At 40.9% G+C, this 14,191-nt stretch overlaps 1 protein-coding gene across 1 annotated transcript; it reads left to right on the forward strand.

Annotated features, from left to right (window-relative positions):
* The first annotated feature begins 1,849 nt into the window (after positions 1-1,849).
* DNAAF2 (dynein axonemal assembly factor 2) lies at positions 1,850-14,180 on the forward strand. Its single transcript, XM_004473001.5, has 3 exons — positions 1,850-5,796; positions 10,765-10,908; positions 11,933-14,180. Exons 1-3 carry the CDS (start codon positions 3,940-3,942, stop codon positions 12,458-12,460), a joined length of 2,529 nt encoding a protein of 842 aa, XP_004473058.2. The 5' UTR covers positions 1,850-3,939; the 3' UTR covers positions 12,461-14,180.
* Positions 14,181-14,191: the final 11 nt, after the last annotated feature.

Consider the following 14,191-nt stretch of genomic DNA (forward strand, 5'->3'; position numbering starts at 1 on the left):
TTGGTAATGGGGAAAAGTGTGGGAGGGGAGTGGGTGGGGTATATGGGAACCCCCTATATTTTCGATGTAAAATTTATGTAATCTAAAGCTTCTTTAAAAATAAATAAATAAATGTCCAAATGCCTGATATGTTTTTCTAGGTATTGGGGAATCCAGTGGTAAACCAGAAAGATAAGGTCCTAGCTTCCTTGAAGCTTACCTTCAGATGGGGAGAGCCATACCCTAACACAAACAGACGAACAAAAATGAACCATGGTGAAAATTAAAATGATGTCAAGGTAATTTCACATTGAGTGTTGGGGGTAGAAGTGTATCACAGGGGTTTAGAAAGTGATATTTAAATTCTTGAAATTCAGGAGCCTATACAAAGGCTGTACAGAAAGGAACGAGTGTTCTGTCATTGAGGCTGAAGCATGATGCTCCAGAGGGAGAAAAGTAGGAGATGGCAAGTATGGCAAGGGTTAGGATCAAGTCTCAGGGGGCGGTGTAGACAAGAAAGGAATTTGGATATGAAGCTACTAGATTTTTAGCAGGGAGTGATATAAACTGATTTGGTTTTTTTTTTTTTAAAGATTTACTTTTATTTATTTAATTCCCCTCCCCTCCCCTGGTTGTCTGTTTTCTGTGTCTTTTTGCTGCGTCTTGTTTTCTTTTGTCCGCTTCTGTTGTTGTCAGCGGCACGGGAAGTGTGGGCAGCGCCATTCCTCAGCAGGCTGCTCCCTCCTTCGCGCTGGGAGGCTCTCCTTATGGGTGCACTCCTTGCGCATGGGGCACCCCTACGTGGGGGACACCCCTGTGTAGCAGGGCACTCCTTGCGTGCATCAGCACTGCGCATGGGCCAGCAGGCCCGGGGCTTGAACCGCGGACCTCCCATGTGGTAGACGGACGCCCTAACCACTGGGCCAAAGTCCGTTTCCCCTGATTTGGTTTTGAAACAGCCCTAAAAGGTCTTGTGTGGAGAACAGATTCTAAGATTGCAAGAGTTGAAGAGGAGGCTAGTGAGGAAACTACTGCAAAAGTCTGTGATGGAGATGACGTGTGGCTTGAACCAGAAATGAAAGTGGATATAAGTGGGTTGTATAGGAAGACACAGGGAAGCGGACTTGGCCCAATGGATAGGGCGTCCGCCTACCATATGGGAGGTCCGCGGTTCAAACCCCGGGCCTCCTTGACCCGTGTGGAGCTGGTCCATGCACAGTGCTGATGCGCGCAAGGAGTGCCCTGCCACGCAGGGGTGTCCCCTCTCATAGGGGAACACCACGCGCAGGGAGTGCACCTGTAAGGAGAGCCGCCCAGCACGAAAGAAAGTTCAGCCTGCCCAGGAATGGCGCTGCCCACACAGAGAGCTGACACAACAAGATGACGCAAGAAAAAGAAATACAGATTCCTGGTGCTGCTGATAAGGATAGAAGTTGTCACAGAAGAACACACAGTGAATGGACACAGAGAGTAGACAACTGGGGGGGGGGGGAGAATAAATAAATAAAAAATAAATGTTTAAAAAGTAAAAATAAAAAAAGGAAGACACAGAAAGACTTGAAACTGAATGGCTAAGCAGGGTTAGAGAGAGGAGTCGAGGCTCACTGTTAGATTTTAGGCTTCAGCTGCCTGAGTGGTCCTACTTGCTGAGACTTGGGGAATAACAGGTTTGAGGCAGGAAAATCAAGATTTTTATTTTGAACACATTGAGCTGCCTATCAAACATCTGGGTGGAGCTACCTGGTAGGCAGTGGGGTTGAGTCTACAGCTCAGGGTCAGGTAGGACTGGAGATGTCATTTTGGAGTCCCTAGTCTCACCCCACATGAGCTCCATGATGGCAAAGTTGTTTTTTTTACAAGTATATTTTTTCAAACCTTTAAATTGAAGTATAAGATACATAAAGGGAAGTCCCTATATCATCAGTGTATAGCTTGATGAATTTTCATAAACTTCCCTCCCATGTAACCACTACCAAGATTAAAAGAAGTGGATGTGGCTCATGCAGCTGGGCACCCACCTACCACATGGGAGGCCCAGGTTCATTTCCCCATGCCTCCTAAAGAAGACGAGCAAGACAGCAAGCTGGCATGGTGAGCTGACACAAGATGGGAGCAGAGGTGGCTCAAGTGACTGGGTGCCTCCCTCCCACATGGGAGGTTCCATGTTCAGTTCCTGGAGCCTCCTAAAAAGAAGATAGGCAGACACAAAGAGCACACAACTAACAGATACAGAGAGCAGACAGCAAGCACAATGAGGGCAGGGGGAAAGGGGGGAGAAATAAATCTTAAAAAAAAAAAAAAGACGATTAAGGGACAGAATGTTACCTCCCCCCCCAAGAGGTTCCTTTCTGCTCCCTTCCAATCACAATATCCCACTTCCCTCTCAAAAGGAAAATCACTATCCTGACTTCTTAGGATAAGATTTAGTTTGCCAAGTTTTGTCTATCATATAATGGAATCAAATAGCAGGTATTATATTGCATGTGGTTTTTATTCAACATTGTATTATTGATTTCCATCCACTATGTTAGTGATTTTCATCCACATTGTTGCTGTGTAATTGTTTATTATATACATATACATTTATTTTTCCATTCTAATACTGATGGGAATTTAGGTAGTTTCTAGTCTTTGTTTGATTAGTGCTATTACAAGTATACAAATTCTAGTACGTCTTTTAGTGAGCATATGTATATGTCCTGTTGGGTATATATTTAGGAGACTTTCTCAGTTACAAGATATGCACTAATGCTTAACAATAATTTAGAGCACAGTAATTTTCTTTTTTCCAGTGCCTAGAACAGTTTCTGATATATAGATCTAGTAAGTGTGCAATAAATATCTTTGAAAGAACAAATCTGAACGTATATGCATTTAAAGCTATGGGCTTCGAGAAGATCAACTTTGAAACGTTATGGTTAGAAAAGAAGGCTGATGAACAAACTTTGGGTGACTAACATTTAGAGAACTAGCAGAGGAGAAAGTAAAAGAGAAAGAAAATGGAAGGTCATGGAGTCTTGTTACCAAGAGAAAAATGGGTTTCTACTGTTTTGAAAGATGCCAAGAGGTCATTAAGATGATGTTTAGAGGTTTGGGAAAGAAGAGGAATCAAGAGTTCATTTTCAGTCATTTTAAGCCCAAAAAGCTTATCAAGTGGAAACCTCAAAGGGACAGCTAGACCTAGGAGTCGAGTTTAGAACCTGAAATATGTCTGTGAGTGTAAATATATATAAGAGTGAGAGAGTGCTAATGGGGAAGAAATGGGATCCTAGTCTTGGTGCATTTATACTTAGAAGATGAACAGAGATTCTGTAGGAGGGAAACCTGGAAAGTGTCTTGGTACTGAGGTAACACCAATATACACTGTATTATGTTGCTGAGAATTTTTAAAAAATGAAAATAGAAAAATGATCACTGGATTTAACAACTATCAGTTTCTACAGGGCAGATGGAAAGGATGAAAATAAAGAGTAAAATATTGCTTTAGCAAAGTGGGAAAAACAGATGAATTTATGTTTGAATGGCAGCTTGTGAATACACTGGCTATGTGACCCTAACTTCTTAGGTTCATTTTCTTGTCTAAATGGTGATCAAGGTCCGATTTGCTTTGTTGTGACTGAATGAGATAACCTACATAATGCAGGAAATTACGGCTATTATGATAAATGGCTATTCTGCAGAAGTGACTGCATGATGACAAAGAAACCTAAAGAACTTATAAGGTAGAGCAGTTGGTTGATTTGAAAATACCCATAGGCCGTTCAGGCATTTCAACCACCCAACCCGAATGTTGGTGGTGTCTCTATGGCAACCGGGACGCGCAGCCCAAGGGCTCAATTTTCAGGCCGTTAACCCACGGCGGCCGTCTCAGTCTGCGGACCTGGGACTCCGCACTACGTGTCACCCGCCTGGGCTCGGATTCATCCCTCTGGGCCCGACAGTAAGTGGGAACCGAACACTATGGCCAAGGCGAGTGTTTCCTCGTCGCTGGAGGACTTGGACCTGAGCGGAGACGAGGTGCAGCGGCTCACCTCTGCCTTCCAGGACCCAGAATTTCGGCGGATGTTCTCCGAGTACGCCGAGGAGCTCACAGACCCCGAGAACAGGCGGCGCTACGAGGCGGAAATCACCGCCTTGGAGCGGGAGCGCGGAGTGGAGGTGCGGTTTGTGCACCCTGAGCCGGGCCATGTGCTTCGCACCAGCCTGAACGGAACTGGGCGCTGCTACGTAAACGTGTGTAGCAACTCGCTGGTGGGCGCGCCCAGCAGCCGGCCAGACCCCGGAGGCGCGGTGGCCGGCCACCACTGGTCCCTGCCCCATAGCCTGGCGCCAGGCCGCGAGTACGCGGGGCGCCGTGGCAGCCGCTACACCGTCTACGACGTAGTCTTCCACCCAGGGACGCTCGCACTAGCCGGGCGCAACGACCGCTTCCGCCAAATGCTGGACGCCACGGCCCTGGAGGCGGTGGAGAAACAGTTCGGCGTGAAACTGGATCGCAGGAATGCCAAGACCCTGAAGATCAAGTACAAGGGAACGCCGGAGGCCGCCGTACTCCGCACGCCCCTCCCTGGGGGAGGCCCAGCCCGGCCCGAGGGAGAGCCGGAGGGCCTTCTCCCCGATTTCCCCTACCCCTACCAGTACCCCGCGGCCAGGAACCCTGCCGTCTCCCAACCCCAGGCGCCCTCCCCTCCGGAGGCGGCCCCGCAGCCCGCCCCCACCGAGCCCCGCTACAGGGTGGTGCAGCGCCACCACGTGGACCTGCAGGATTACCGCTGCTCCCGCGACTCGGCCCCGAGCCCTGTGCCCCGCGAGCTGGTGATCACCATCGAGCTGCCGCTGCTGCGCTCGGCGGAACAGGCGGCGCTGGAGGTGACGGGGAAATTGCTGTGCCTCGACTCGAGGAAACCCGATTACCGGCTGCGGCTCTCGCTCCCGTATGCGGTGGACGATAGCCGCGGCAAGGCGCAGTTCAACAAGGCCCGGCGGCAGCTGGTGGTTACGCTGCCCGTGGCGCGGCTTCCCGCGCGCTGGGAGCCGGCGCCGGAAGAGCCCGCGCACCCGGCCGGAAGTGACGGCGGGGCCTGCGCTTCCGCTCGCGAGGGGGAGGCGGTCCCGGTGAGGGGTTGTGAGGACGACGGAGGCTCGGATCCTAGCCAGGCGGGGGTTGCAGACGCCGGGATCGCCACCCCCGGTTCTCCGGAGCCGGCGTCCACGCCTGCGGGCGCTGGGGAGGGGCTGGTCTCCGAGCCGGAGGAGCAGGACTTGGGGGGACACGCGGGGTCGCCACTGGGCATCCGGGAGGAGCGGCCTCCCGAAGCGGAGAGCTTATCTGGGGACGGTGGCGGAGACCCTTTTTGTACTTCAGCGGGGGAGCTTGACTTGAGGTCTTCTGCAGCAAGAGCCCGCGGGCGCGGAGATTTCAGTGTGGAGACGCGCGTGGAGCCGGAAGGCACAGGCAGGGAGCCATCCGACGGAGTCATGGGTAGTCCTAGAAAGGAGAGTGGGGAACCTTTGTGTCCTCCTTTGCAGTGTAATCAAGATGAAGAATCTCTGACTCTGCTTATTCAGGTGCCTCAGATCCAGCCGCAAAGTCTGCAGGGAGATTTAAGCCCCCTTGGGTACAAATTGTGCTTCTCCACGCAGGACTTAGGTTATTATTCCTTCTGTTTGCAATTTGCTCCAGGGAATAAATTGAGTGTCAGAGAACCCGTGATTAGCATTTCTTCAAACAATGCCGTGATAGAACTGTACAAATCTCCAGAGAGCCATGGATTTTGGAAAGAGTGGTATTATGGTTTAAACAACGATTCTTCGGAGGTAACAGTTCTTTCTAGAATCTTAAATTTGAAATGTTCCATCCCATTTCCAAAATGCATTACAAGAATCCTTTCAATTTATCCCAAGCAAAACACTTCGAATTATAATTTCTTTTGTAATGGCTTGAAATTTATAGTGAATTGAAATTGATGACAGATGTCAGTGCATGTAAAAGGTTCTCAGGGTACATTGAAGAAAAGAAACTTCCACGCATCCCCTCTAGTGAATGGGTTTCAAATTTTCAAAGTTGCCCCTAATGCAAGAGTTGTTTTCCTGGGGTCTGTTGACCTTTTAGGAGAACGTGAATGAATCCCAGGGATCCGTGAACTTCTGAAATTGTATGCAAAAAAATTGAGGGTGCTTTCTTCTGGGGACAAGGGCTTTAACTTTCATCATGTTCTCAAGGGGCTTTGTGACTCAAGTTTGAGAACCACTCCCTAATGACTATATTTTAAGTTGTTAAGTCACTTTTTTTTTAAGCTTAGAAGTAAATAATAATTTACTTCCAGAGACTAAAAGTTACTCAGCCGGTGCCACAGAGTTCTTATGTGGGAAAATGAATTCAGACCCATTTGGGATTCAGATTCCATGCCTGCCCCTCTCTATGGTGCTGCTTGATTTTAGTCACTGATGTCGGTGAGGTTGTCCTCTGATGGACACCATAGTGTCTTGAAATTACCACTCTTCTGTCTGTTGTAATAATCTCTGGGTCTCTATTGTTATCTAGCACAATGCCTGGCATTTAACAAAATGTAATATGAAGTATTTTGAACTAAACAGCAGCTTCATCAGCTGCACCTCTTTCTCGGCAAATATCTAAACCTGGCTGACGCTTTTATCAACCACTTGCGCGAGCCCAACTGCTTCTCTGGGATCGTCCTTGTGGAGAGCCTGGTACAAGGTCCTCATCGAGGATGCCAGCAACAAGCTGTCCTGCAACTTGTGCCAAGCGCTGCTATCGGTTCCTTAACTGAGGCTGGGCTCCACAGGGCGTCCCCCCACCCATCCCGTTTCCTCTTGCCCCTGGCCAGGAGGCTCCCTCGCAAAATCCCTCCCAGAACATCTCACCTCGCCCACGTGTTCAGGGTGAATGTGGGCATGCAGGTGGTATGGGTCCTGCCTTCACCCCTCCAGCCCACTCAGCCATCGCCCCCTTCCTGCCCTGGGGGCCCAGGATGTAGATAGTGTACAAAAGTTTCTAAATCCCTTCTTTTCTATGCACTTTTTTAATTTAAGAGGGTGGGGTCCCAGATGTGAACCCCCTCACAATAAAGTCTGTCAATGCTTGGGGGGGGGGGCGGTGTGTGGAAAAGCTGGGCTGAGTGTTACCTAGTTTACTTAGGATATAATTTTGAGGAATAATTTAATATATGATTTTGTAGTACTACTGTATTTTTGAGATTATTAAATTTCCTGCATTTCAGATTTCAGTACTTCACTATCTTATTGGCAAATACTGGAAAAACTACTTAAAACGTTGAAGTTCTTTAGAACTCAAAAATTCATGATTTTGTAGTTACATGTAACTTTTTTTTCCCCAGTTCTTTTAACATAGTCAAGAGTCCAAGTCCTAAAAACAATACTAGTTACACAGATTACATATTAAAAATTAATATTAACCTGTCAGAAATGTTCACATCTTATTTTTCTACAAGTTTGCTAATAAGTCACATCTAGAGTTTACAAGTCAACCATCTTTGATAAGTGATTAATTTGAAACCCCTCAAAACAATAAAATAGGACTAGGTAAAGTATTGTGCGACTGTGATTAGTTGAATATCTATATATGTCATTAGAGGGGGAAATTAAGGAAAGGGCAGTCATCTTCCTGTATTTGTTTTAATAGTTATGAAAATAATTCACCATGTTTGTGAAAAGAAAACTTTATGGGCAAGCAGTTAAGAGAATTCTAAAGAATATACTTTAGCATAAATGGTATGCTAACATTTTAGCAAAGCAACTAGACTCAAATGGGATTAAGGCAACTATGTTTTATATCTTTGAAGGCTGGAATAGATTTTTAATTGCTTCATTAATCATCACATTTGCTAAGGCTGATGGAATTATGATGTCCATTTCTTTTGCTTTACATAGTACTGGGCCAAGCTCTAAGTATTAAATTAAAAACTCACAAGTGTAGTGGGTGAGTAGACATGATTTTATTATTATATGCAAATTACTATAAAGAGAATGATTTGTGTTTGTTGATGTCAGAATTATTACTTTCCACATAAACTTATTTATCCCTTAAATATTCACTGAGTATTTTCCTAGAACTTTAGGGCCACCGAGTTCAGTGTCTTTTATAGTAAAATCAGTCATTAACAGAGACGGCAAGTTTATGCAAATCCTTTGTATTTTAGTCAACCATTTTCATTATAAATAGCGTTTTTCCTTGGGTTAACTAAAGATTAAAATACTTGGTGTATTTTAGCAGTCAGGCAAAGTCTTTTCCAGAAACAAAAACATTAGAAATACTTTTTTAAAATTTTCTAGGAGGTACCAGGGTATAAACCCAGGCACTCAACCACTGAGCTCCATCTGCTCTCCAATGAGAGTTCGTTTTTTTCGTTTGTTTTGTTTTTAGGAGATACGGGGGATTGAACCAGGGACCTCATGTGGGAAGCAGGTGCTCAACCACTTGAGCTTCATCGTTCCCCTAGAAATGCTTTTGATGTGATGATTTCTATAACACAGGTGTTATTCTGGATTTTCAAATAATAGCAAAGCAGATTATTACAAATGTAAACAGTTTTTTGTTCCCCACATTCACTTCCGTTTGGTAGGTGTTCACAATTTTAAATACTGTAAAGTTTCCAAAAATCTAGAAAAAAATCAAGCAACTCCTTAGCTTGGCTAGTCACTGGAATCATAGTTTATTCCCAGTAAACACTTATTTTGAAGTCCAAATCATATAAAGGCATAGTATCTATAAAGTTGGCTAAAGATATAGCCTAGAAAGTATAATGTGAGTACACCTTAGAAATTATAAAGCCAATGAAAAGTGTCAAGTTTATATTTTTCCCTTTTCAGTTCAATCTGATGAAAGCAAAATCTGGTTCTTTTCTTAGAAGCAATAATAATAACCAGCCTTTATTCCTAATAGTAGATTTCATATATGTGTGAGAGAGGATACATATCTTCCACTTCTAATTTTATGTAATACTAATATTGTCTAACTTCATCTAATAATGCTGTATTTTTTAGATATACCATGATTGTGGGATCAGTTATTTTAGCATTCAAAATTTCAAGGCATTGAGCTTAGTTATGCAGGGAATGTTAGAACTGGGAAGAACCCTTGAAATTATTCTAGTCCAACTGACTCACTTATAGATTAGGGAACATCATGCTCAGACTTGCCCAGTATTCTACACTAAGTGATTCTTTAGCTTTGGGGGATTACAAATCCCTTTGAGAATTTTATGAAAGCTGTAGAATGAGTCTGTGTCATATACGTGCACTATGTGTACCCAACATTTTTCATACAGTTCTTAGTGGATAATGGAGCCCCTGCTTCATAACTACATGCTAGCTCGCTCAAGAAAGGGAATATACTAAAGTAAAATAATAATTTAGGAGTATTACTTTCCCAAAAATATAAGCAATTTTAAAGAAACACATTCTATGAAGCAACAAAGAACCAAAATGAAAAGAAAATTTAACAATGGAACTTTTACTAATTTAACATTTGGCACTCAGAGGAGATGAATAAAATTATGCAGTTAGGTTGCTTTGGGATGTCTTGTCACAAACTTAACAGCTGAATGAATTAAATTCTCATTGAAAGAATTTTGAAACATGTATCTCTAATTTTTTTTTTCATATTTGAGCAAATGTGCTGTTTATTTTGTAATTATGACTTTTTTTTATTATGAAAGTAGAGGTGAAAATGCTTTTATTATGGGCAATGATGAACTGATTCTATGGATTAAGTAATTATTTTATTTTATTGCCCCCCCCCCCCCCCGCTGCTTTTGCTTGCTGTCTGCTATCTGTGTCCATTTGTTGCATGTTTCTGTGTCTGCTTGTCTCCCTTTTTTGCATCATCTTGCTGTGCCAGCTCTCCACGGCTCTCCACAGGCATTGCTGGTCAACTCTCCATGAGCGTGGGCCAGCCTGCCTTCACAAGGAGGCCCTGGGACATGAATCCAGGGCCTCCCATATGGTAGACGGGAGCCCAATCGATTGAGCCACATCTGTTTCCCGGATTAAGTAATTTTAAATGTGGTTATTTCTTCCATATTTTAACTATTTACCTATATTAATTTGACATGGATATGAACAAATTGCTTTGTGTTTGGGATTCTGGTGAAAGAGTAATTATTGCATTTCCTAATAGTACTTTGGAATTCTTTTCCATGTCAGTGTCTTGAGAGCTACCTCATTTTTATAAATAGTTTTATACTAGTATCATACTGAAGACTCTCAGTACTTCAAAATAGAAAACATTTCTTTTAAATAAAATATCCTTGGCTCTTATTTGGCTAGAAACTAAAAAGCAAACTGGCCACCCAACATTTGCATAGTTTCTGTGATGTATATTTCTCAGCTGACTCATTAAGAAAGGTTCTAAAAACTGAATTACATTTATGACTGAAACTACATTTACAGCTTTAGAAGTAAAGTTATTCTTATGAAATATTAAGAGGAAAGAAAAATATTTGTAATATTATCCAGGAGAGAAAACATACCTCTGATTTAGTAGAAAACTAGAAAGAGTCAAGGTTTTTTCTTTTAGGTTTTTTTTCCTATTATATATGTATGTCTTCTTGCTGTGCTTACTGTTACCTATAAAATTCGCTGTTCTTTTGTTGAGATAGCATGGGAGTAACATTAAAATAAACATTTAAAGAAGTGTAACCATGAACTGTGTGAGTCTTAGGCTATCTTTCTATACCTTCTTTTAGGTAAAACTGTGTTAAATATGACCTATAAGGCAGAATGTTTTTTCCCTTTTTATTTTAGGAAAGATTGTTTATCAATGAGGAAAATGTGAATGAGTTTCTGGATGAGGTCCTGGCCACTCGGTGCAGACAGACAACCTCTCAAACCCCACCATTAATTGAGGTTCTTCAGGTTACTGATAGTAAGATTCAAATTCATGCAAAGGTAAGGGATTTGGTGGGTTTTATAGAGGAGTGACTCAGGACATGTTAAAGCCTAAGAAATAACTTGATTTTTAATGTCATAACTTTGAACAAAATGAACATAATGGCACGGGAAGAGCAATGATGACAGGAGGAAGGACTGTGTGTGTCTGCTAGGTGCTGAGCACTATGCTATTCATTTTCACAAGTTATTTACTTCTGAAATAACCCTGCATTGAGGAACAGAGAGAAACTAGTATTTGGGAAGTTTGAGTACTAGTTCACAAATACAAGTCTTTTTTGACTGTACATCACATAGTTTATTCATTCTTTCTAGTTGAACCTTAGGTTTAGTCATTTTTATATTCAGTATTGGACTCATTAAAAATAATTTAGGTAACTAGCACAATTAATTGATTTATGAACTAGGATGGAGAGAGGTGACTCTAAATCATTGCAGAAACTCGAGAAAATTAAATTCAAGAATGCAGTTATAAAAATGATTACTGTTAGGTCAGGTCATAAAGGGCTTTGTAGGCCATGTTAAAAAGCTTGGATTATTTTATCCTGAAGAGGTGAGGAGTCATGGAAAGGATTTAGGCAAAGACTTAATGCTAGAATAGCATTGTTAAAAAGTGACTTTGATATATGCTACTAGAAATAAAAATTAAAAATAAAGTCCATAGAACTGTACAACACAAAAAATGAACCCTAAGTTAAACCGTGGACAATAGAACAGTTATAAAATGGTGCTTTCATCAATTTGTAACAAATGCATCACACCAATGCAAGGCGTTAATAGTAGGGTGGTATATAGGAATCCTGTATTTTATGCATGACTGTTCTGTAAAGCCACAACTTCTCTGTTAAAAAAAAGAAAAAGTGACATTGACAGCACTTGGAGGATGCTTTTAAGGGGGAAAAACTTGAAGCGGATCTGCAGGTCTGCTAGGGTTATGCCCTCACAACTTACCTCTAGAAGATACTACAGTTTAATTTCCGATTTGTTTCAAAGAACAATTAACTTGTTGTTTCTTCTGACACAGTTGCAAGAATGTAACTATGATCAGCTTCATAAAAGAGTCAATGAAAGAAGTCATCTGAACGGAAAAGAAAATATAGAACACCTAACTACAGTTACAACTGATATTGTACAAGAACATACACTTGGAAATGCTAGACCTTCTGATTCATCTGTAATAGATAAAGCGCTAGAAACAGACAGTTGTGATTCAGTTGCATCCTTGCAACAAGAGTTTCTTGATGTTTCTCAAGTGCTATTTGGAAAATCTCAGCAACCTGATTCAATAATGGAACCTGAACTTATAAAAAAAGAAAGTGCTGTTTACTCAGATGAAGAAAAACAGAATTTAAAAGAACCAGTATTAACTGAAGAGAAAGAATTAGAAGATCACCTATCTTCATTAGTGAACAAAACTACAGTTCAGAATCGACCTGCTTTTGAAAGCATAAAAGAAACCAATATGCAGGATGGTAGTATACAGATTATTAATGATCACGTGACTCGTTGTGCATTCAGTTTTCAGAATTCTTTGCTGTATGACTTGGATTAATTCTATATAATTTTGGAATTGAAAGAGTAATAAAAAAAAATGTTAGGGCCTAAAATAGATGGTTATCGTAAAACTAAAGCTACTTAGGAAAGTATAAAATTGAAATTTGCATATTTTATTCTAATGGAGATACTGCCGTTTTTTTTCCCCTCTAGAAAATTTAAACAAATTTTCCTTAATTATTGAGATCAGTTTTGTGATTTATCTGTTTTTTTCTTATGGAGAGTTAAATATTTCATTCAACCTGTATAAATTTGTTTTTTTGTTAACCACTATTTTAATAAAGTCTCAAAATAGTCACTAAGCTATAGTGCTGTTACAAAATAAGAATTCTTGAGACTGCAATTAGAAATATGAGTGGAGGTGGGGGAACAGGTAGAATCTCAAAATTATTCCTTTCTAAGTCTCGACAGAATATATTTATGCTTGAAATTGAGCTTCTTAAGAGGGGAAAGAACTTTACTAACCAATATTAATGATCTAAATTACAATGCAAATACATCTAGTGAAATTTAATATTTTTACTTCAGTGCTGTATTTCATGCTTCTCATATCTGTCATACAAATGATGTATACATATGTTAGAGGTTAAGCACTTTAAGTTTCCTTTGGTTTTATAGAAGACATTAAATAATTTTAGAATATGACAGTTAAAAAACCTGACGAATTGCCTCAAGGGAAATTTTTCATTGTATTACATGAAAACAAACAAAAACTAGTGTTTTCTAATCCATTTCTTTGTAACACCTAAAGGGTAGACAATGAGTATCTTAGCAGAGGCTAAATTGAGTAATTAGTTTTGTGGAACAGTAATTTTGTATGGCCAGGAGAAAATTCTAACAGATTTTTTCTAACAAAAATTTATAAAATTGCATGAAAAAAAATGTAGAAAGGAAAATATTTGTTGATCTGATTCTAACCCTGATGCCATGAATTCATCTATATCAACTTCAGAAACAGCTACTAATTCAGATCTCTGGCTTTAGCTCAGTCCTGGAAATTACCTAATTTCATTAGTCCTTTAATGGAGGCTGTTGGATCAGAGTACCAAAAAATGGTACAAACCTGGACTCAGCCTTATTTACATTTATAATCCCCAGGTATAATCTGGAACCAGAATGGACTGTGAGGATAATGTGAAGGTAGGTCATAAAGCAAGTGAACTATTTGCTTCACTTTGGACAGTCATATGCATTTTCCAACCACAATAAGAATTTTAAGTTAATGCAAAAATTCAGACTGTCCATTTAATAATTTTCTTAGATTTACATGGCTGCACAGAAATTAGTCTTAAAGGAAACTTGTATAAACTTCTACATTAAGTATGAAGGAAACTTTAAACCTGTTTCCTATTATTTACTATTTGTCCTTTTAAAGCATTTTTCTGTTAAACTAAAACTGGCCCTAACTTTGTGTGATACAAAGTCCAAACTTTGTATCATACAGAGTCTGAACTTTGAATCATTTCTGGCTTTCAAAAACAAATTAGGCTGCATTTTCCTTACATAGCAACTTTTTATTGCTCGTTACGGATGCTTCATTAATTTGAAAGCCAAATTGTTTCTCCCAAAGGGGAAGTATTGTTATGTACTGAATTTTATTTCAAACTTAATTATACAATGTACACATACTAAATATTAAGATGTAATTTTAACTTAAAGAATTTCCAGAATACCTTTACTTAATTTTGGTGTAAATAAATAAAATTTATTCTGCAAAATGATTAGGAAT

This window comes from Dasypus novemcinctus, chromosome 3 (assembly GCF_030445035.2).
Source record: "Dasypus novemcinctus isolate mDasNov1 chromosome 3, mDasNov1.1.hap2, whole genome shotgun sequence".
Lineage (NCBI taxonomy): Eukaryota > Metazoa > Chordata > Mammalia > Cingulata > Dasypodidae > Dasypus > Dasypus novemcinctus.

Excerpts from the sequence above, each read along its gene's own strand:
- DNAAF2 (XM_004473001.5), top strand. The coding sequence starts at position 3,940 with ATGGCCAAGGCGAGTGTTTCCTCGTCGCTGGAGGACTTGGACCTGAGC. Across the intron at positions 5,797-10,764 it reads TAAACAACGATTCTTCGGAG|GAAAGATTGTTTATCAATGA; the intron begins GTAACAGTTCTT and ends TTTTTATTTTAG. Across the intron at positions 10,909-11,932 it reads AGATTCAAATTCATGCAAAG|TTGCAAGAATGTAACTATGA; the intron begins GTAAGGGATTTG and ends CTTCTGACACAG.